The 22,237-nt window shown below is 52.1% G+C and overlaps 1 protein-coding gene across 8 annotated transcripts in view; it reads right to left on the bottom strand.

The window, feature by feature from the left end:
• Window positions 1–226: 226 nt before the first annotated feature.
• The window catches only part of CORO2B (coronin 2B), a 49,958-nt gene continuing 27,947 nt past the window's right edge, over window positions 227–22,237 (bottom strand). For all 8 annotated transcript variants that reach the window (XM_069866644.1, XM_069866641.1, XM_069866639.1 and 5 more), the window contains 10 exons: window positions 9,775–9,891; window positions 5,390–5,539; window positions 4,924–5,088; window positions 4,154–4,270; window positions 3,951–4,055; window positions 3,502–3,598; window positions 2,906–3,018; window positions 2,137–2,227; window positions 1,883–2,022; window positions 227–1,342 (listed from right to left, as the gene is read on the bottom strand). In XM_069866644.1, the coding sequence (XP_069722745.1) occupies window positions 1,211–1,342; window positions 1,883–2,022; window positions 2,137–2,227; window positions 2,906–3,018; window positions 3,502–3,598; window positions 3,951–4,055; window positions 4,154–4,270; window positions 4,924–5,088; window positions 5,390–5,539; window positions 9,775–9,891 (1,227 nt within the window). In that variant the 3' untranslated portion in view covers window positions 227–1,210. The remainder of the gene's footprint in view (window positions 1,343–1,882; window positions 2,023–2,136; window positions 2,228–2,905; window positions 3,019–3,501; window positions 3,599–3,950; window positions 4,056–4,153; window positions 4,271–4,923; window positions 5,089–5,389; window positions 5,540–9,774; window positions 9,892–22,237) is intronic.

Consider the following 22,237-nt stretch of genomic DNA (forward strand, 5'->3'; position numbering starts at 1 on the left):
GGGCAGCTCCCAGCACCTCTTTCCCTGCACCATCAGAGCTTCTGCTCCTTGTGCTGCGCACCTGAGCTCCAGCCCACAGCAGCAGCTGAGCCTCCCACCGGCATCGCTCACCCCTTAGGGACCTCTCAGACTACCAGGGGAAGAGCTGCAGCACAAGCCGATGCTCATGCACCCCCAACCACGCCCCTTGGGGTCCCACAGCAAGGAAAGGAAGGAGCGGGCAAGCTTTTGGTATCTTGAAAACATTTTATTTCAGCACTATCCGGCGGTAGCATAAATAAGAGGCAATGATAGCACATGTAACATAAAGAGGGGGAAGCAGGGACGCGGGGCACAAGTAAATTAACGGAGAGGAGAAACTGTTGTACTGGTGGTGCTGGGCAGTTCAGCCACTTGATGTAGTGAAAATATATATACATAGTTAAAAGAGCAGTATTTGGTGTCATTCCCTGTACCACAGGCCTAATCCACAACAAACCCCCTGATTGTACAGACAATCGAGCACCCAGACAGCTCCAGCACCCGCTGGGTCCATCCCTCCGGGCGGCACGGGTCAGCGGGAGCCAGGGGACACCGTATCCCCCCTCTCCCCCTGGCACAGGCACAAGGAGGAGGAGGGTGAGCCCCTCTTTGCAGAGAGAGTGAAAATTTCTCCTGGGTGAGGAAACTCAAGCCTCTCATTTTCAAGGCGGAGGTGGATGCATGGATGCACACACACAAGTGGAGCAGCTCCCCGCCTCAGGCTGCCCCTGCTGAAGCCCAACCGCGCCCCAGCCACCAGCCCCGGCAGCACCAGCATCGAGCTTCTGTGACTCAAGCCCTTCCCGCGCCCCAGCTCCAGTTCTGCACCCGCTGTCACATTTTTGCATAGGAAAAAAACATGAATAGCAACGAAGCATCGCGCTTTCCTAAGATGCTGCCACCTCCTCGGCTTCCCTCGGCCAGTTAATCCTGCTGGAGAGGACACTGTGCACTTACTGACTCCAAGACGATCACCAGGGCAAGGTGGAGGCCCCAGCCGCCTCTCATGCAGTAGCTTTTGGTTAGAGCAGTTTTAGTGCTAGACAAGACTAAGAGGAGAATTTCCAGTTAGTGAGTGGGCTCTTGGCAGGTCACTTGACTTCTGGCTCATATTCTGTGTAAGTGGATACAATAAAATTAAAGAGCAAGTATAAACAAAGAGAGTTTATTTAGAAAATGTCCCTGGAAGTTAATTATTCTTCGGGCTTTTGCGTAAATTCTTTAACTCCAGCTGGAGCTGTCGGATCCTTATGTCTTTCTGTGAGAGCTCATCCTTCAGCCGCCGGATCTCATCCTGCTGTCGGAAGAACATCCGAAGGAGCTGGAAGGGAAGGAGGGAGCTGGAGGGACCACATTGGCTGCTCACCCTCAGGCTTCGCCCTCCTGCCAGCCCTCCAGAGCCACCCTGGGGCTGTTTTGTTGCTCTGCTGCTTTTGCAACACGATTTCCTCTGCTCTGCTGTCCGCTCGCTTGGATTTAATCTCTCACCTTCCAGCTTGGGGATACCCTACACGTGCAGCCTGCAACCTCAGCACCAGCGAAACAAATTCCTTCTGGGTCCAAATGCTGGTGTTTCCCCGGTGCTTCTGTATGTTCTTCCCAGAGAAGGATTTTAATTAAAAAAAAAAACAAAAACAAAAAACCAAAACCAAACCCAACCAAGTTTAGGAGCTTAGTGCTGCTCTTTGAGAGTGCTCTGTGGTTAACACAGAGCGGGATACTTCAAGTCATGAGGAAACATGGTGCCCAGGTACCTCAGTTTGGGAACACAAGCAGAGACCCACAGAGCAGCAGCCTCCTGGGCTGCAGCCAGGGCCCAGCCCCACTCTCCGTGCCCTGGTCTGCAGCCGTGCTGTCCTACCTCGTTCTCCGTCCGGGGCGGCACGTTCTCCAGCAGGTCGATGCCATTAACGACAACGCTCTTCTTCTCCCTCGCCGGTGTCTTAAAGACAAGTTTCGATGGCTTCTTGGAGCCCTCCTTCAGCGACATCAGGATGGGATCTGCGCAGGGCAGAGCGCAGGACAGGGTCAGGGGGAGCCTGTGGCCCCATCCCCACTGCCCAGCAGGTCTGGGGGCTCCACGCTGCCCACCCAGCACGGCACCAGAGCCTTTACCTCTGTTCATCCCGCTCAGCCATTCATCTGGCGTGAGGGCCGGCTCCGTCCCCGGAGTCATCGGGTAAATATCCTCTTGGTACGTTTCTGACTACAAACACACGAGGGGGGAAAAGCAACCACCTCTGTGAATCCACTCACAACTTAACCACACGTTGCAATGATTGCGCTCGCTCCTTTGGCTCACAGCAACGCAGCCACCCAGGGAAGGAATAAAATGGTGTTGGCACCATCGGGTTGGATGAGAAACACACAGCAAAGCTGGGAAGCACTGGCCGGCAGCAAAGCAGAGCATGCAGAGGAGGACGAGCGCCTGCTGAGCTGCAGCAGAGCCCAGCACTGGCTCCTCCGCGCAGCCCTGGCCAGTGGCTGGGTTTGTTTCCAGCTGCAGACAACATTGCGAAGGCAAACGCCCAACCCTGCTCCAGCTCTGAGCTATATTCTACCAGAAACAGCCCTCAGACCTCAGGTGAGACAAGCCCCTGGCCTCCTAACACAATGGACCACGCTGAGTTTGCACAAAACCCTTGCATCAAAGCCAGGAGCAATGCAGAATACATTTCCTACAAGCATTCCCATTAAGCCCTCGGTAAAACTCCCTAGGAAGAGTAACAACTGGTAGGTCTAAGAGTGGTGCAAAGTGACCCAGTGGTGGGACTGGAGGCAAAGCTGTGCAAGCAAGGGCATCTCCATCACACTAGATCCACTTCAGATACCCCTAGGTACCAGTTACCCCTGCCAGCCCGTGCCGGTGCCCCGTGGGACTCACCCTCCTTGGCACAATCATGGAGATGGGTTCAATCAGCCCCTTGAGGGTGATGAGCTTGTAGAATCGAAAGACCTCACAGGCTGACACATCCAGCCCGTGCTTCGGCATCACCCCTGTGGAGGAGATGCAAACAATAACCCCTGGGTGCTGCAAAGCCCAGGCAGACAACTAAGACCCATCCACCTCCCCAGCACAGAGGACCCCAAAAGGTCCTTATTCTCCATCAGGAGATTTAATTAATCCCTGTCACCACCCTGGGACAAAGAGCTGGGCCACACCAGAGGTGTTTTCAGGGACACCGGGAAAGGGATAAGCTGCTTTTATTCAGGACAAAGCATAGGAATCACTGATTGAAGTCCCTGAAGGACAGGAGGAAGGGTGTCACCAGGCATGTGCCTGGCCAGGATCCAGCTCCAGCCTGGCTGCATCACCGCAGCACAGCAATGTGAACACTGCCCCTGCAAGCCCTGCACTGATGCTCTGGAGCCAGCACAACGCCTGCCAAACCCATTTACACGTGGCTTTTAATTAAGCACCTTCCTTCCCCTACCTTTACCATGTTCAGAGCAAAGGGTCAGCAGCGCAGCCATCCTTACCCAGTCCTTTTTGTGGGGCTGGGGAGCGAAATTCCATGAGATAACTGACATAGGGCTTTTCCGAGCCGATCTCATAGTACCGGATGTTGCCATCGCCCTGAAGCAAGCGCAGGGAAGAGGGAGGGTTTAGTGCTTTGGCAAACATGAGGTTGAATAAAGACCATGATAACAATCCCCAGTCCTCTACCCTTGGAAAATGCTGGGGGGAGATGGGCTGGGGATGCTGCAGCCCCACGCATCACCTGGTGGGATGCTGCTCACTCATGAAACAGCAGCGGGCACCTCTCCAAACCAGAGCTTCGTAGCCAAAGAGCTGCTTAACACTTTGCTCAGGGCTCCGCATAGCCTTGTTCCCCTCCTGGCTCTTCTCCCCTCTGCTGTTTGCCCCTTAGCCTCCCCAGAAGATGCTGCAGCCCCTGCAGCTGCAGCCCGCAAACCATAGCCTGTACCTTGCCGGCCAAGTACAGCATGTGGGTGTCGGCATCGTAGAAAGGGAAGAGGAGACCCGAGAGCCCGTCGATCTCCTCCTCGATCAGGGGCATGGATAGGTCTTCCTGCATAACAGGAAAAAGCGCTTTATTCAGTGAGATGTCCCGATGCTCGTGCTGAGCGGGGGTCCCAGTGGGGATGGAGCAGGGGTCCCAGCACCCACCTGGTCCCAGAGGGCAATCTGCCGCGTGTTCCAGCGTGACACCCCTGTCGTCAGCAGCCGCTTCGTGCTGCCTAGGAAGACCACCCGGTTGACACGGTGGTTCTTGCAGCTGGCCTCCTGCAAGACAGGAGCAGCGTGCTTGCTGGCAGCCCCCCAGCCCAGCCCTCACTCCAGGAAAGCTGCTTCCTTGGCAGGTCCCTCCTTGCACCTCTCCTGCCTCATCCCAAAATGCCCCCTCCATGCTGGTGAGGTGGCAGCCAGTCAGGAGGTACCGTGTTTCAGCGCCTGCCTCCTGCACAAAACCAAAATGCCCCCCTCCCTGCAGTGCTTCATGCCAGAGGCCTCATCCTGCACCTTAAGGGATGTCCTGGGGTCGACAAGGGCAGGGGAGAGCATGGAGAGTCCATCCCATCAAGGCCCAATATTAGATCGCACCTTGACTGAGAAATCACCGCCTCCCTCCAGACTTCTGGAACTTCCTGCACCTCACCTGAATTTCTACTATTTTTCACAAATCCTTAATAGAGGAATAAAAGCCTCCAACTCCTGAACCTGGAATGAGGCCAAGTCCTCCCCATCATCTCCATCTAATTAAAACAACCAGCCTCTCCCCGTGGCAGAGAATTGCCTGCAGACCCATGAAAAATACCACGAGTACACGCAGTACCTTGCAAATGTTTTTACACATGTCAGGAGGATTCCTCCTCAAGATCTTATTTCCAACCCCCTCATCCCATGCAGCACACAGTACCCCAACACAAGCACCACACCTGTAGGACCCTGCCAGAGCGCGGCTCCACCACCCGCAGCTTCTTGTCTTTGCAGGTGGTGGCCAGGAGGCTGCCGTCGGTGTTGAAGGACATGCAGAGGATGACATCTGTGTGGCAATCAATCATCTTCACTGGTTCCCCAATGTCCAAATTCCAGATGAGGACCTGCAGGAAAAGGGGATGCTACCTTAGCATCTGTACTCCTGGGGGACCACCACCCCCTTCACTCCTCCTGCAACCTCCACATCTACTTTGAGCATCTTAACATCTCCTATTTTGGCTGAAAGTGTCCCCTCAATGCCTTCCCAGGCTGCCTTTCCACGAGGGAAGGTACTGTCTGCTGCAGGCACGCTGGGTTGTCTTCTCTGAGCAGCCAGATCCTGCCCTAGCTGCACGCAGGTGACTCCCACCCATGCTAGGGCATCCCTGGGCAGCAGCCGAGCACGAGGAGCAGGGCAGGGCTCACCTTATAGTCGTAGCCAGCACTGAAGAGGATGTTGTTGGTGGTGGGGTGCCATTCGACAAGGCCAACGCGCCGGCTGTGCCCATACAGCTCTAGGACAGCCTCCGTCATGTTCTTCTTCAGGCCGCCTTCAGGGATCTCCCAGATCCGCACCTGTGGGACAGGGAAGGTGTTAGGATGGGTCTGCGAGCCTTGGGAGGACCCTGACACCCACCCTGCCTCATCCTGCTCCTCAATGGAGTCAATCAGGGTCCCTGCAAGGGCAGGAAAGATCACGGAGAGTCCATCCCATCAAAGCAGGAAGCAGTGGGAGGAAAGGGTAGCCCCCAAAAAAGGCAGTGGTTTCACCCCTGGACTGCGGGTGCTGAGGAAATGGACCCCACGAAGCCAATGCAGCATTCCCAGGGGAGACCCCCAGCTGCCACAGGCCTTGCCAGGAGCTGTCAGGCACACACAGGGGAGAACCTGGGTTAAAAATAAGCCAGAAAAGCAGAGAAGGTGCTTGCTGAACAAAGGAGACAATGCATTGGGACCAAATAATGGTTCTGTGGTGCCTCCTCATCAATTAAACAGACCCAGATGATGCTATCAGAGCAATTATAGATACTCTAATCGCCATAGCAGGTCACCAGTATGAAGTCAACATGACACATTGCTTTTATCTACCCCCTCTTGGTTTGCTCCATAGCAGAGCACCCTGCACCCCTCCATGCAGCAAGAAACAAGTTCCTGCTAGCCCTGCGGCTTCCCATAGCCACCCAAAACCCTGCAGGTCCCCGTGGTTCAGGTGAGAAATGGGACAACTGTGCTCTGCATTCTCATCTCCTCCTCACGGCAGGCTGCTGTGGTCAGCACACTTGTCCTTCTGAGCTCTAGTATCAGTTGCAGGCACATCACAACACCTTTAAGTAACACCCATTAAAAAAAGCCAAACGGTATCAAATGCAGCACACACCCATGCAGGTTCCCTTTCATCTCCTCCACCAGCATCTCAAAAGACAAGCTTGCCCTTGGACAGACGCGGTGGCTGGGAACGTGCTGCCCCAGTGAGCACCACTGAGTTGAAAGAAAGTTTTTTCCAGAATCTCTGGGATGCTGCTGCTTTGGGGGGATTGATCCTGCTGCTCCCTTGGTCACTTCTCTCTCTCTGTCACCGCACCCACAAGGGTCACCCCAACCAGCCATGGGCTGAGCTACAGCCTAGGGAGGGCAAAAATTCATCTGCAATATTGCAGTGAAAAGCCTGCATAAGGGTGGGTGGAGCGATGAGTTTTCTGCCTGAACCTGTGTGTTTGGAGGTGGGAGACACTGCTCTTCAGGTTGCACGGTGCACAGAGGAAACGGTGTTACGAGAGACGGGGTTAAGAGATCAGTTTGGCTTGGAGGGACAATTCTGAAAGCATCAGCGGTTTTCAAACAAGGCACAACACGAGGAAGAAGCAACACAACCCTGAAGGAACCAGTTACAAAAGCAGCAGGTTACGAAATGGCTGTTACCCAACCTCGCTCTGGTGATGATCTGCATCCACGAGGGCTCAGAGCAAGCTCTGCGTGCCGGAGAGCTGCCTGCTGCATGTTTGCTGCTCAGGGATGCGCTGGCAAACCCAGGGGGACACACACACAGGGAAAGCTGCATGCACTCAGCTGCAACACCCAGGCTCCCTGCACCATCAGGGTCTGCTCATATAGGAGCTACCTCTTGCTTTTCACTGTGTAAGGAGCCTAAAGGAGGGTTATTAAATGTGTCCTGCATCCCTGCTCAGCTGGAAAGCATCGCTGCAGCTCTGCAGCAGCATCACCGCTGCGGTCTGCTCCGAACGGAGTTGCATCATTCCTTGTGTCTTGCCAAAGCAGAGGGTGAGTGCCAGGGACAGGCTACTTCAGGCAGGTTTCCCCATTACTGCGGTCACCACAACCTGTAAATAGATGTGTTGGAACCAGCTGCAGTACTAACACTGTTCTGCTGCCAGTACAGGCACAGCTGGAGCTAACCCAAAACTCAAGCATTGCACTTCACAACCTTGTCCTCTCTTGGGATGGAAATGATGTTTTTGGAGCGTTCTCATAAAATAAATTGAGGAACAGCCCTAGAAGCACCTCCCTCCTTCCCCTATGACACCAGGGAGAGCAGCCAGGGTGGGATACAGCAGGCAAAACTGGAGACTTCATCTCCCAACCTATCCTAAGAAACCTTCTTGATAATATTTTCCCTGAAACACCCCTTTCCACAAAGAGATGGAACAACACACAGTGCTGCAAATTCCCCCCTCTAGCTCCACGTGCCACATCACCTCACTGCCCCGGAGTGCACAGAGAGCCCCAGTGCAAGGGAAATGTGGAGCCTATGGAGATTGGTTAATTCCGCTTTTAATCTTAGAATCACAGAGTCGTCGAGGTTGGAAAAGACCCCTATGCTCGTCCAGTCCAACTGTCAGCCCAACCCCACTGCGCTTACTAAACCATGTCCTGAATCAACACATCTACCCTAACATCCAATCTAAACCTCCCCTGACATAACTTGAGGCCATTTCCTCTCATCCTATCGCTTGTCACTTGGGAGAAGAGACCAGCACCCGCATCACTACAACCTCCTTTTGGGCAGCTGCAGGGAGCAATGAGGTCTTCCCTCAGCTTCCCCTTCTCCAGGCTGAACAACCCCAGGTCCCTCAGCCGCTTCTCATAAGACTCACTCTCAAGCCCCCTCCTGCTTGTTTTAACCTGCCCTATGAAATCTCCTTCCCAGAAAGCCTTCACAGCGTTCCAGCTGGCAACATCACCATGGGGACCAAGAACTTCAGTATCAGCCCTGCTGCTAATGAATAACGAAATAATGGTCTTGGTGCCGCAAGGGAGAGCATCGGGTGAAGACAAGACACCATAGTCGGAGATAAAGATGAACATGGGTTTGATAGCAAAGCAGACATTCCAGGAGGAGTTTCAAGCAGAGCGATAACCCGCATGGGCTGAAGGAGCTTGCTCTCCAGCAAGGCAGCGTCCAACTGCAGCTGTTAACATGGGCACTGCTGAGCCGTGAAACCCTCATCGCCCACTTGGAGAGGATTAATCTGCAGTGTTCCCCCAGGGACAAGTCTGCACACACTGTACTCTGCACAGGGCACGATGGAGGGAATGAGTCTGGAGTGGGATTGACTGGCTGCATCACCCTGCTAGCAATGCATGGGGCAGGTCCTCCTGGACAGTGGTGTCCCCAGCCTGGGATCGATGGTGCCTCCAGGTGACAAATCTCATTCAAATACTCTATTTTCTGCAGCTTGGACTCTGTGACGACCTGAGCATCCTGTCCCTCTGATAAAGACTGGTGGCTTGAATCTCATCAAACCTCATTACAGAGAGTCCAAAGGTGCAGGACTTGCTCATAAAGCAGCACCCAGGTGTAGGAAGCCTTCACGTCACCCCCATCAGGAGGATCCCTCCACATTGGACAGCCTCAGGGACAGTTAACTTCATTTCCCAGGTTTAACTGTGGCTCATGAAGTCTTCCCACTCCTCTCCCTCCTCCCAGCACCTCCTGTTTCCCAGCGACTGCAGAGAAAAGGTTATAATTTAAAGTGGGAGACAGCTCACCATGATTCATGGCCGTGATCTGCATTTTTTTTCCCCCACTCAACATCATCCTTGACAAGCTTTCAGCTAATAAAAAATGCCAATATAATGAACTGAAGCAGGGGATGAGACATGAGGTGATGATACACTGAAACGCTGAGGATCAGGCGAGGTGGATTTGTAACTGGTTAAAAACTGGATCACCCTAAACACCAGCTTCTGCCATGCAGAATGGGCGATGTTTTCTGATCTTCTCCCTTGTACAAAAGCTGTATTTTCTTTGGGATGGACTTGTTTGTGTCCAGAAAACAAACAAACAAAAAAAAGGAGGATGCAAATAGCAGCTACATAAAGATGACGCGATTTGTTACCCCCCAGCCTGCAAAACTGCCACTTGATGGATCCAGCCATGAGAGCAGTTGCAACCCCTGCGTTCTCCAAGAGCAAGAAGGATTAATAATAGCATTGCTGTTGGACTTAAAAAGGAAAAGAAAAGACTTAGTTGTGCACAGCTGTACAGCTTATCTGCAGCAAGGGCCACAGAAAGAGCAGCGCTGTGACAATAAGTGGCACCAGGGACAGCAGAAGAGCTGTGCACCAGCCACAGCCCCTGCACCGATGACACAAGAGCCACGGACAGGCACAATTTGCCTATTGCTCTGCATCAATCTCTGCCCCATCTCTGTTCCTGAGACTGCTGAGCCATCACCCACCCACAGCGCCTCCATCTGTATAAATCAAAAGCAGGAGGGTGCACAGAGCTGCCTGACTGCAGCCACTTTCCCCCCCACCAGAAAGTGCCAGCCCAAAGCATCCCAGCTCACCGAGGCATCTTCAGAACACGACGCGATGATGTTCTCAATGAAGGGATTCCACTTGATGTCCAGCACATTGCCTTGGTGACCACAGACTTTGGGGTAGTTTGGTTCAATCCGGCCTGTCTGCAATTTAAAATAAGCCAAAAAAAGAGCTAAAACCAAAATGTAGTGAAAAAGTTGGTCTTTTTAAGGCCGGAGCCTTGTTAGGGGAAAAGTTACACAGCTCACACTAGGATAGGGCTTTTGGACATAGCAGATGCCCAGCTGAACTGCATATGAGAAAGGGTTTCTGCAAACGCAACCCCAGGAGGCTGCTCCACACGAGCAGCTGTCCAGCCTCAGTGCAGCAGGAAATCTTCTCATGACTCTCTGACACCATAGGCAAAAGAGCTGGAAGGAACTCAAGAGATACCAAACCCATCCCCAGCCCTCAAGGCAGAGCAGCCAGTGGGTCATGCGCAAAGCATTTGATACTCACCTTGCAAACTTTGGAAGCAACATGCACGCGTACTACCCAGGACAAATCCCCAGCAACCCTGGGATCATGAAGGTTCTTGCTTAATGACACTAACAGTCTAATTACACCGCTTGGTGGGATCTTTCCACATGGATGGAAGTCCTTGGAACACTTTAGAGATGGTCCATTTCTGGCATCTCAGCAGAGCAAGGACTCGCAAAGCTCTGCGGCACAGGATATAGCACACAGTGCTCAGAACAGCCTGCTCTTAAGGTTCCCATCACAGATGGGTTGCAGAAAGCTCTGCTCCTTGCAGGGACCTTGCAGGATGCCCTCACAGTCAGCCACCCCACTGCCCTCCTCCCCCCGGGCTGGCTCCTTGCCGCAGCCCGGAGGTGGTGGCACGCTTGGAGCGTGCAAACTAACTAGGTCAGCACGACACAGCCACTAAATATTTCATAGCCCTTTCAGCGCTGACCTTTTAACGTATCGAGCTCCTGGCCCCATTTAACGTGAACAAAGAAATGCACTGAGGATAACACGTTGCATTTTTACCATTTGCAGCTAAGGGCAATGGCCAGGAGTGCTGCGCACAGCTGGATCAGGCCCAGGGGTTCACCCCTGCACCATCGCTGCTGGGAAGGCTTATTTGAATTAATTTGCTCCCAAGGAGACACAGCAACTAATTGCCAGGCAGCCACGGTGAGTAATCAGTCAAAACCCAAGCCACTGCCAGCTGGGAGCAGCTTGGGATGCACAGGCAAAGAGGCTCTGCCTGCATGGATTCGAGCTGGCAACAACAGCGATGCAGAAAAACATCCCACAAGGCACTGAGAAACAGGCAAACACAACCCTCCACAAGCCTGCGTTTAGTTCCCCGTTGGAACTGGATGATCTTTAAGGTCTCTTCCAACCCAAGCCCCAGCCAATGCCTGCTGGGAGCAGCTTGGGATGCATGTGCAGAGTGGCTCTGCCTGTACGGATTTGATCTGGCAGCAAGAGAGATGCAGAAAGCCATCGCACCGAGTAACACAGGCAAACACAACCCTCCCCAACCCTGCTTTTAGTTCCTCATTGCAACTGCGCGATCTTTAATCCTTTCTAACCCAAATCATTCTATGATCAATTTTTTAAATACACTACCTCAGCATTATTAGTGAAAACCCAGTTCTTGCTCAAACTGCTCCAACAGCTCTGTCACCCCTCATACATGGCCCATATAGAACATGAGAACTTGGCTGGCCTTGAAACACCGGGGACTGAGTTATATGGGTCATTTCAGTTATTAAGGTAAAGGGGAAAAAAAAAAAAAAAAAATCAGTGCCTGCTCTTGCTGCCCTCAGCAGGCAAGCCGAAGATGTCCCTTCAGCTCCATCCCTGGGTAACAGGGTCACAGGCAGCCGCTCCCCTCTGCCCCTCGATGCCGTCTCTTACGAACACTCACTAATTCCCCAGCACATGACAGGCGCAGGATCACACCCCCGTTAGCCAGCCTAAGATGAGCACTCAGCACAAGACTGATTCGAACTCATGAGCCTCTTTCTAATTAGGGCACATTACGCAAATTCCCTCCCCATATGGCACAGGGCTCATTTTCCTCTGGTGACTGATACCTGCCGGGGTGATTTTAACCTCTTTTAAGGCCAATTTCAGAGCTGTCAGAGCAGGGAAGCTTTGAAGAGCCAGAACGGGGTGGCCGCACCCACCTTCCCCTTCCTGACAGCATCACTTGGGCTCTCTCAGCCTAAATTTTATAATTCTGCCCATCAGCAACAACCTGCCTCAAACCTGAGCTGCCACGGCAGCCTTGGACCCTTAACTGCATTTTCTTCTCTGCTTTCACCCAGCAGCATGGCCCTAGATAAGCAGCAGCAATCAACATACACAACATTTCTGACATTGTCAAACAGCTGAAAGGGCATTTTCCTGGTTAATGCCCCAGACCTGGGTTTTATTAACATTATTACAAGTCAGTTCAGGTTTTTAGGGATAAAAGCAGGCAAAGTGTCTTTCTGACAGTTTCACCAGGATGACCCAAACCTCTGGCAGTCAGCGGCTCCAGATGCTGCCACAGCTGCAGAAACGGTCCCCTGAACCCCCATCCCAATCCCCTGAATCCCTCCAGCCCTTCTTCCCTACACATGCTCCCAGGATAAATTTCTTTGCTTAGATTACATCAAGCGCTACTGCAAACCCTGGAGCAGCCCACAGAATGGTTTGGGTTGGAAGGGACCTCAAAACCCATCAGGTTCCAACCCCACCTGCCAAGGGCAGGGACACCTCCCACTGGATCCAGCTGCTCAAAGCCCCATCCAACCTGCCCTTGAACACCTCCAGGGATGGAGGTATCTAATAATTCTGCATTGCTGGGGCAAGCTCAGTCCTGTCCTCCATAGTCCCGGAGAAAAGTTGAAGTCATTTGAGTCTCATCCTGCACACAAGCATCAGACGAAGCAAAGCGTGAGCTGCAGAGATGTAGCTGCTGGGACAAGCGGCCAAGGTCTGGGAAGGAAAAACTCCAAGGTGAGACACAGAAGGTGGAGAAAAATGCAGCAACATTAGTGCTCCATTAGGACGCAAAGCTCTGCATGCCAGTATCAGCCAGCAACACTCCTGTGAATTAATGGGATGCAAAGCACAGCTTTATCCATTATTATATTAAGTACACTAGCAGACATCACTTACCCAAACGGCAGATTATCTAGCTTTCCCCCTATTTTCATATTTGCATTAGCATGACATTATTAACACACTGTCTAGAGTAGAAATTCCTGCAGCAGCTGTTAAATTCCAGGTGGACAGACCTTCTAACAGCACCAGCTAATATGCAGTCACTTTAATTTTGATCAACCAGCCAAGTGATTTCCTTTGCAAAGTAGATTTGATGGGGTTTGTCAAAATGCATTAGGCTTGGGGACTTGGGGTAGTTTCTTCCCAAGAAATCAAGGGGTTTGGATAGAATCAGTTGAACGCGGCAAACACACAGGAGTTGCCACAGTGCCCACAGCAAGACACCTGAGCAGGAGTGGGTTGTGCCCACACCCAGGGCACCTGAAAGAGGAGAAGGAGCCAAAGAATGGATATAAAACAAATAAAACCATGCCATAGCTTCCCATTTCGTCGTTCGTAGAGGGATCTCATCAGCAGCCATGCATTAAGCCATGGTGAATCCTAATCGCTGGATCCCTGAGCCCTGGTTAGGGGAAGCGCAGTGACCCAGATACCAGCCCTTTAGTGAGAGTGTGTCACGGCTCTCTGGGCTCCAGCAGCTCGGACTTTTTCCACAGCATGGACTACAAGGAGCAAACCTTCCATCAGCCTCAGCCTCTCAAAGCCCTCCCTTTGCTGGAGCAATTAGGAGCACTTGAAAAGGAGAATGTTATTTGTATCATGGCTGGGGAGAAGGGTGAGAAAGGACAATGAATTTTTTTAAGCTGGTTGAATTCAGTTATTTTGCTGCTTGGTGACCAAGAAGGAAGCTTTCCCTTGGGAACAGTTGGAACAGCAGCAGGGCAGAGCCCAGGAGGGATGGACGCCCAGCCCCCAGGAGACCAGACTGCCCCAGGAAGGGGAACACCATCAGCAGGAATAAAGCCTCTTTACTCTTAGAAGCATCACTTTTAAGCACTTTAAGTCATCAAAGAATTGCTGCGAGCTCACTAGCAATTTTGGTATCAGAGCCCATCCCAGTGAATCTCTTGGCCATCAGACTCAAGCTATGTTATCACTTCAGACCCTCTAAGCAGCACAGGATTCAGTCTCTCAGTGGCAGGACTCCACATTTTCTTTGCAACAAACCAGCAGGAAGCTTGGATAAATCATTTTAATATATGTATTTCATAAAACCCGCTTTTCAACAGCTCTCCAGGAAACACAAACCCAGAACACTTCCAAATCCTCATGTTTCCTACTAAGAGCTACAAGCGTGATGAAAACCTTTACTCAACTCTACCCTCAAAGCAATCATGCACCACGGAAAACTTTATGGAAATAATACCAGCACCTTCAGAGCTGTTCCTGGGTGAGGAACCTCCCAAAGGAAGGAGCACCCACCACCAGCCCCACGACTGGCCAGGCCACCCTTCCCCACCCAGCAGCTTTCTTGCTCCTGATCCCTTATTAGCTTTTAGATGGGGATCAGGGAAGCGCTGCCTGAGCCGTAGGGGATTTACAGGGTTTCCCAGGAAATCCTTGAGTGCACACACGTCTCCAGTGGCCAAGAGATTAAGAGTAAATACATTTACTGCCGTCTTTTTAAATAAGGTCTCTCCTACTCAAGAGCCAAAGAAGAGGAAATTACACCGATTTCCCTGACCTAAGGCAGATCCCAGGCTGATTTCAGAATGGGGGAGGTCACTGCAGGTTAACCCATCTTTGTTAGGGACCAAGTTGAACAGAACCAGCACAAGCAGAAGAGAAATCGGACAAACTCTCGGCAAGGACCCAGAAAACCTATTGCCGCAACGTGCTGCTGGCAACAGCCATGGGGTTTTGAGCATCTCCCCACAGGGGAGCAGGGACCAGCCTTGGCTGAGAACCCATGGGAAGCAGGAGGCACGATGAGAGCTCCATCACATCCACAACACGGATTGTTGAAGCAAAAAGCAGTGGGAACTTGAATGCAAGGGGCCAGAGTAACAGGCAGTGGAGGTCTCGCACCAGGAGATGCATCAACACCAGCACTTCCAGAGCCTGTCTCTGGGTGAGGAACCTCCCTAAAGAAGGAGCACACATCACCAGCCTCAGGACACACCAAGGATTTGCTGTCCCACTTATTTGTGCAGCTGCACAGAGTTCCCCAGGGAAATTCCCATGTGCAGGTGAGAGGAGGCTGCAACTGGAAATGTTTCTCTCCGACAACTGAATAAAGACAGATGCCAGCCAAGGCCAACCACATGTGTTCCCAGCAGGATCACCCTGCAGGAGACCTTCATTTCCATAGGGATAGATGTAAGCAATGACTTTTCTGCATACTCATGCCCTGATACTTTAGTGATAACCATAAATTTCAAGTGTTATCACTTCTGGAGACAGACGCTGTCTGAAAACATGCAGTTAACTTCCAGAAAACCCACAAATGGAAGCACACAGCAGCTTCTGACAATTTGCACAGATGAAGACCTCGAAGCCTTGCTACAGAGGCATTTATCTGCACCATAAAAGCAGTAGCCAGGCTCAAGCTTGTTAATTAAAAAGACAAAAGCCCATATAATGTCCCTGTTAAATTGGATTATGGACACTAAAAAGAAATCCACGTGTACTGGTAACAAAAAGCCGCTTCTCCCCAGCGAGGACAGGGTTTCTCTCCAGTTTAACCGGCAGAGGGGGCAGGCAGGGCTGCGCTCAGCCCCAGGCTTGACCCCAGGCTTTGCTGCAACCACAGTAATAGGGGCAAAAATCCAGATGTCCCCCTCCCAAGCTCCTTTTGGCCCTAGGAGTCGTGTTTTCAAGCCTCGTTTCCTCCTCTGATCCCCCACCAGCTCTCAAGGCAGCCTTAAAATATTACACTGGCACTTTCTGACTGATCCAGGTGCTTAAAACCAAGCAGAGCTCAGGTCTGGGCTCCCCACAGCTGCTTGCCTGTTATCTGCTTGATAAATGCAGGGCCATCACTGTGCTCCAATGTGGAACAGTAACACTGAAGTGTCAGCTTTTTTGTAAGCCTCAGGTCTTGCTTTTTTTCCTGAGCAGCTCTGTGTAAAAGAAAACGTCTCCTGCAGACTAAAATCAGATAGAGCAAAACCCACAGAAACCCCCAAAAAAACCCCATTCTTGAGACCCAGGCAGCCTCCTGTGTCATGCATTTAAAGGTAGAAAAGCTCCATGGACATGAAAATTTGTTCATAGTACAAGGAAACAGAAAATTCTGTGGTTTTTTTCATGCAGAAAACCTCATGGCGCCTTGAAGCCCAGCAGATCCAAGAAGAAGGAAAGCATTTGTGCGACGAGCTTGCATGCTCTCTGCCCAGCCTTGGCAATAGTGTTCCCACAGAGATGGGCAGGCACAGCAGTCCCTCAGGCAATGCCATGAGGGCAAAGACAGACCAGATGCCACCAGGACCTTGAGCCAAGAGAAGCCACCCTGCAGCCAGGCCATGCTGCCCAGGGCACGCAGCCCATTGCTCCCGCTCGCCAGCTGCTGCGAGGGTGGCAGGGGGCACCCACCCAAGGGGCAGCAGCACTGTTCCTCCTGATGATGTCTCCAGGGAGGTCTTAGAGCATCCTCCCAGTACTGAAAGGGGCTACAGAAAAGCTGTGGAGGAGCTCTTGATCAGGGAGTGCAGGGACAGGAGGAGGGGGAACAGCTTGAAGCTGAAAGAGGGGAGATGTTTTCCTGTGAGGGTGGGGAGGCCCTGGCCCAGGTTGCCCAGAGCAGGGGTGGCTGCCCCATCCCTGCAGGGGTTCAAGGCCAGGTTGGATGGGGCTTGGAGCCCCTGATCCAGCAGGAGGTGTCCCTGCCCATGGCAGGGGGTTGGAACTGAACAGGCTTTAAGGTCCCTTCCAACCCAAACCATTCTATGATACGGGGGCTGCTCTGCTGCACCCCTTTGCGCTGGGCAGCAAAGGGACAGGCAACACATAGAAGCGATTCCCTGCAGCGGGACTCAGGCTTTGTTCAACTGCTGTCCCTCTCTAGGGCTGCCGTGGAGGTTTGGAACCTCTATGAAGGTTAGCAAGGAGGTCTGTCACCTCCATGGGCTGCCCCTGCTCCAGGCAGAGGGTCCCATGGCAGCAGAAAGGGACATCAGTGTCCCACAAGGACACAAGGGGCTTAGTCCCCCGCCAGCCCCTAGAACCCCTCTGCTGCTCAGCACACGCCATTAGCATAGAATCACTTGGTTGGAAAAAACACCTTTGAGATTACCAAGCCCAACCATACTTGTCCACTACCGAACCAGATTCCCAAGCACCTCACCCACCCATCTTTTAAACACCTCCAGGGACAAGGACTCCTCCACCATCTTTGGCAGCCTCCCAGCCTCTGAACTCTTTTAGTGAAGGAGTTTTTCCTAATATTCCACCTGAACCTGCCCTGACACAACGTGAGGCCGCTCCCATGTCACCCAGCACCGAGGCAGCGCGGCCTGCGCTGGGGCGAGGGACCTGCCCCTCACACTGCGCACAGCAGCCCCCACACAACCAGCCTCAGCGCCGGCGTAAGCCACAGCTCGGGACCTGAGCTTCCTCCATGTAAACAGAGACTCCCCTTTCCTGCTCCCAGCTTCCTTCAGGCACACAGACAGATAACATTGTCTGCCTGTGGAAAACAAGCTGCCTCCAGGCCCTAGGGAAACCCAGATCCTCCCATTGCAGCGTGAGCCACCCCAACAAAACACACAACAGCCACCTCCTCTCAGAGCTGCTCCCAGCACCCCTCCTCGCTCCCAGCACCCCTCCTCACTCCCAGCCCAGCTTGTATGAAGAGCAACTAAATCAGGCCCAGCTGAAACAAATCTACAGACTGCGGGAGCTTGTTTGTCCCCAGCTGCTTCGCAGAACCCCGGAATGGTTGGTGTTAGAAGGGCCCTGTGGAGCTCCTCCGGCTCTAATTCCCTTCCAAACCTGCGTCACCCAGAGCAGGTCGCAGAGGAGCACGTCCAAGTGGGTTTGAATGTCTCTAGAGAAGGAGATGCCCCTTCCAGTGCTTCGTCATCCTCACAGCACAGCTGTTTTCCCTCATGCTGAGGGGGAACTCCCCGTGCTCCATTTTGTGCCTGTTGCCCCCTGTGGGCACCACTGAAGAGAGTCTGGTCCCATCCTCCCTACCCCCACTCTTTAGATATTGATCAGCATTGATAAGGTCCCCTCTCAACCTTCTCTTCTCTAGGCCAAACAGACCGAGCTCACTCAGCCTCATCTCCTGAGAGAGATGCTCCAGTCCCCTCACCATCTCTGTGACCTCCACTGGACTCTCTCCAGTCATTCCTTGTCTTTCTGGAGCTGGGGAGACCAGAACTGGACACTGAACTCCAGATGGGGTCTCCCTAGGGCAGAGTAGAGGGGGAGGAGAACCTCCCTCACCCTGCTGGTCACACTCCTCTCCACACACCCCAAGGTACCATCGGCCTTCTTGGACTTGTTGTCCACCAGGACTCCCAGGTCCTTCTCCACAGAGCTGTTTTCCAGCCAGCCCGGGGCCAGCAAAGCTGGTGCTGCGCAAAGCACGCAGGCTCTCCCAGGTCCCTTGGTGATGGTTGTTGCAGGTGAGCTACAGCACAAACATGTCATGTTTTTAATTATTTAATAACTACTGCCAAAAGCTCTCCTGGCCTTGGAACTGGGAGGAGAGCAGCTTTTAGGCTTCAGGACTGCATTTGCAGTATCTTTAAAAGCACGATGTATTTTCTCCCTTCCTTAGCCAGCATGTTCCAAGGCTCCCCACACGTTTGGATAAGGCTAAAGTGTTATTAACACTCAACAGACCAGAGCCAAAAACAACTGGGGGATGGAAACCTGCTGGGAGGGGAAAGTGGGTGCTCCTGGTGCTGCATTGCCCCATCCTACCTCTGGGATCACACATGGGTATGAGAGTCACAGATTTCCTTTCAGAGGAACTGAAATGCTTCATCACTACTGATAATATTAGATAGATATTAGACCTTAGGAAGAAATGTTTTCCTGTGAGGGTGGGGAGCCCCTGGCCCAGGTTACCCAGAGAAGTGGTGGCCGCCCCATCCCTGGAGGGGTTCAAGGCCAGGCTGGATGGGGCTTGGAGCAACCTGATCCAGTGGGAGGTGTCCCTGCACGTGGCAGGGGGTGAATCTGGATGGGCTTTGAGGCCCCTTCCAACCTAAACCATTCCACGATTCTATGATTTTCAATTCTCCCCTTCAGCTGAAGGCTGGACCAGATCCTTCTATCACTGTGGTTTAGGGAGATGATCATCATCTTCTCAAACCTCAGCCTGAGCATCAATGCACAAGCTTTCTTCGCCCACTTTCTGAGTTTATTTATAGCACAAAACTTTTTCAGTGCTGAGGAAAGGCTGGTTCCCAGTGGCCGAGGCTCCAGAACTTGGGATCCTACGCCAGCTCTGCTGCAGTGTAGGGTGGGGGGACAAAATGCAGCCATGCTCCGGCTTTCCAACCTACGCAGCCTTGCAGGAGAGGTTGCACATCCCCTCAATCACCACATAAATAAGTATGAAACCTGTGTTTCTGATGTGCAGGCAGAGGAACATATGGGCCAGCATATGCAAATACATTGTCACTTGAAGCACAAAGCAGAGGGGTTTCTGGTGAACATTTCCGAGCTGAACACAGGGCAGATATGTAGGGAGAAAAAAAAGTCAGAGATGGCAGCAAATCAAATCCTGAGCAGAACTGCAGTATCTAGGTTACCTTAATTATGTTCGGCTAAATATGGATGGCAATTAATTAGAGGGGTGCTGATTTCCAACAAAAATTAGTTTACTCTTAATGAGCTAATCAGTCCCTATTTAAAAAAAAGAAATAATGAAATGATTAGATGGCACAAAGGCGCGTGCAGCCACTTGACACGGAGTGCCAAAGGCTGCTCCAGCTGGGATTTATTGGGTGCAATGGTGCCAGGATTTCCACATAGTAAAATATTGGGGTCACAAACCTGACAGTCCCTTCAGAACAGGTTGCAAATGGTATTGTGCTCCCTTCGCTCTTATCCTACTGAGACTGGGCTATGCTCGTCAGTAAAAAAGGGTAATTTGCTGGCAACACCAGCTTATTAGCTCAGGATTTAAGACCACAAGCAAGCGGTGTGTGGATGAGCATCCTCCCAGCTGGGGCTCAGCAGCGCAGGGAGGGAGGTAGTGACAGAGACTGGAGTGCTCCAAGTGCTCAGACAAAGCTCCTGGTTCTTCGAATATTAATGAGTCAAGCTGCGCATTGCAATTAAAATGCTGATTATAATTTCTCCCATCTGTAGCTGATTCAACTTCAGACATCTAAGAAAAAATTCAGAAAAGATGGGAATGTTACATGGAAAAAATATTCAAGAGAAAGGCCAGGGCGTGGGGAGCCAGCGAGGGGCTCGGAGGGGAGCGCTCATCCAACCTACCATGGCTAGCTCTGCTAGCATCCCCTCCCAGCTGGAAATCCCAGAGGATTTAGCACCACGACTTTGCTGTGCAGCCTAATGAACAACAACTTTCTGCTCATGTGTGTCATCTTCAAGCTACGTGGGGAAGGTGCATCCTTAAGGGGAACGAGTGCAGTTCCTCCAGTGTCAAAAAAGCTCCCAAGAATGAATGACTGGAAGCCCCCATGACCCCTCCTGCAGCCCAAGAGCTGTAGGGCGAGGGCAGGGTGCCCAGGAATGGGATGCTGGTCCCAGCTCGGAGCTGCTGATTCACATGCTGTAGCACTGGTGGGAGAGCAGCAGTATCAGCACAACCATGGTACCCTGCAGCAGAGCCCTGCACTCAAGTTTCAGGAGCAAAGCAGAGTAAGGATAATATTTATTTAATGTTCAAGGTCACTGCCACCCAGCTTTATGTCCAAGAAATGCAGCTCTGCATCTGCTGCAAGGATGAGTGCTTGGCTAGGACCGCTGCTGCACACCAAGTCTGGTCCCACGGGGCAGCTTCCGAAGCATCAGCTGAATTTATGGGAGTTCAAAATTGCATGAGCAAGAGATTCAGGTGGATACTCATGCAAAGAGCTGGGACAAGGCTTAGCTGGGGAAGCAAAAGCACAGCACAGTGGGAGGAAGGATTTGTGCTGCCATCAGGATTAATAGTGCAAAGATGTACGTGCTGCTTCTCCTGTCCAAAGCACTTTAGATGGGTACAGCTGCAAATCAAAGCCCAGAGCCCTCTGCACAGCCCATGGCTCCTAGGCATCGGCTGCTCGAAGGAGCTATGGCTTGGGGATGGAGCCTCAAAAGTAAATCTTATGTGAGGTGGCATCTCCTGCAGTGCAAAAGCAAAAGCCCTCAGGGTTCTGAAGCAGGAAAACTGGGTGAGCAGCTGTGCTCTCCCTCCAAGGCTGCCAGGGATCTGGAGGGCTGAGATTGTATCACAGAATCACAGAATAGTTTGGGTTGGAAGGGACCCTAAAGCCCATCCAGTTCCAGCCCCTTTGCCATGGGCAGGGACACCTCCCACTGGATCAGGTTGCTCTAAGCCCCATCCAACCTGGCCTTGAACACCTCCAGGGATGGGGCAGCCACCACTGCTCTGGGAAACCTGGGTCAGGGCCTCCCCACCCACACAGGAAAACACTTCTTCCTAAGATCTAACCTAAATTATATGGACAAGCTCAACTATAGGGGAAGAACCTGCTACCTGCTCGGCAGGATGAGGGGTTCCATGGGGACTCCCCTGCTTTTGAGAGCTGCGTTGGTCAAACACTGTGGTCACAAACCCAAGGGGACTCTGCAACTGCAAAGGAGCAGGGTGGAGATGTGCCCAGCACCCTCCCTGCTGGCACATGATCACTAACAGATTCCAAATAAACCAGAGCAAAAATAAGCTTTTAATACATGTTTCATTTTCTCACTAAAGAACAACCTCAGTTCCCTAAGGTGGCTGTAAATCCACCCTTCCCCACCCAAGACAACCCCGTTAAAGGACAGCAGAGGTTGCTGTAGGAGGGGATTGCTGGGATGGAGTCCTATGAGGAACGGCTGAGGGAACTGGGATTGTTTAACATGGAGAAGGGGAGGCTGAGAGGAACCCTCATCACTCCCTACAACTCCTGGAAAGGAGGTTGTGGTGAGGTGGGTGGTGGTCTCGTCAACCAAGTAAGAAGTGATAGGAGGAGAAGTAAGGGTCTCAAGTTGCACCAGGGGAGGTTTACATTGGACATTAGGAAAGATTTCTTTACTGAAGGAGCAGTGAAGCATTGGAAGAGGCTGCCCACGGCAGCGATGGAGTCTCCATCCCCAGAAGGGTTCAAAAAACATACAGATGTGGCACTTCGGGACATGGTTTAGGAGGCATGGTGGGGTTGGACGGGATGATCTTAGAGGTCCTTTCCAACCTTAAAGATTCTATGATCCGCACATCCATGCTTTGAGACCGGCTCCAGATTG

This window comes from Phaenicophaeus curvirostris, chromosome 12 (genome assembly GCF_032191515.1).
Source record: "Phaenicophaeus curvirostris isolate KB17595 chromosome 12, BPBGC_Pcur_1.0, whole genome shotgun sequence".
NCBI lineage: Eukaryota > Metazoa > Chordata > Aves > Cuculiformes > Cuculidae > Phaenicophaeus > Phaenicophaeus curvirostris.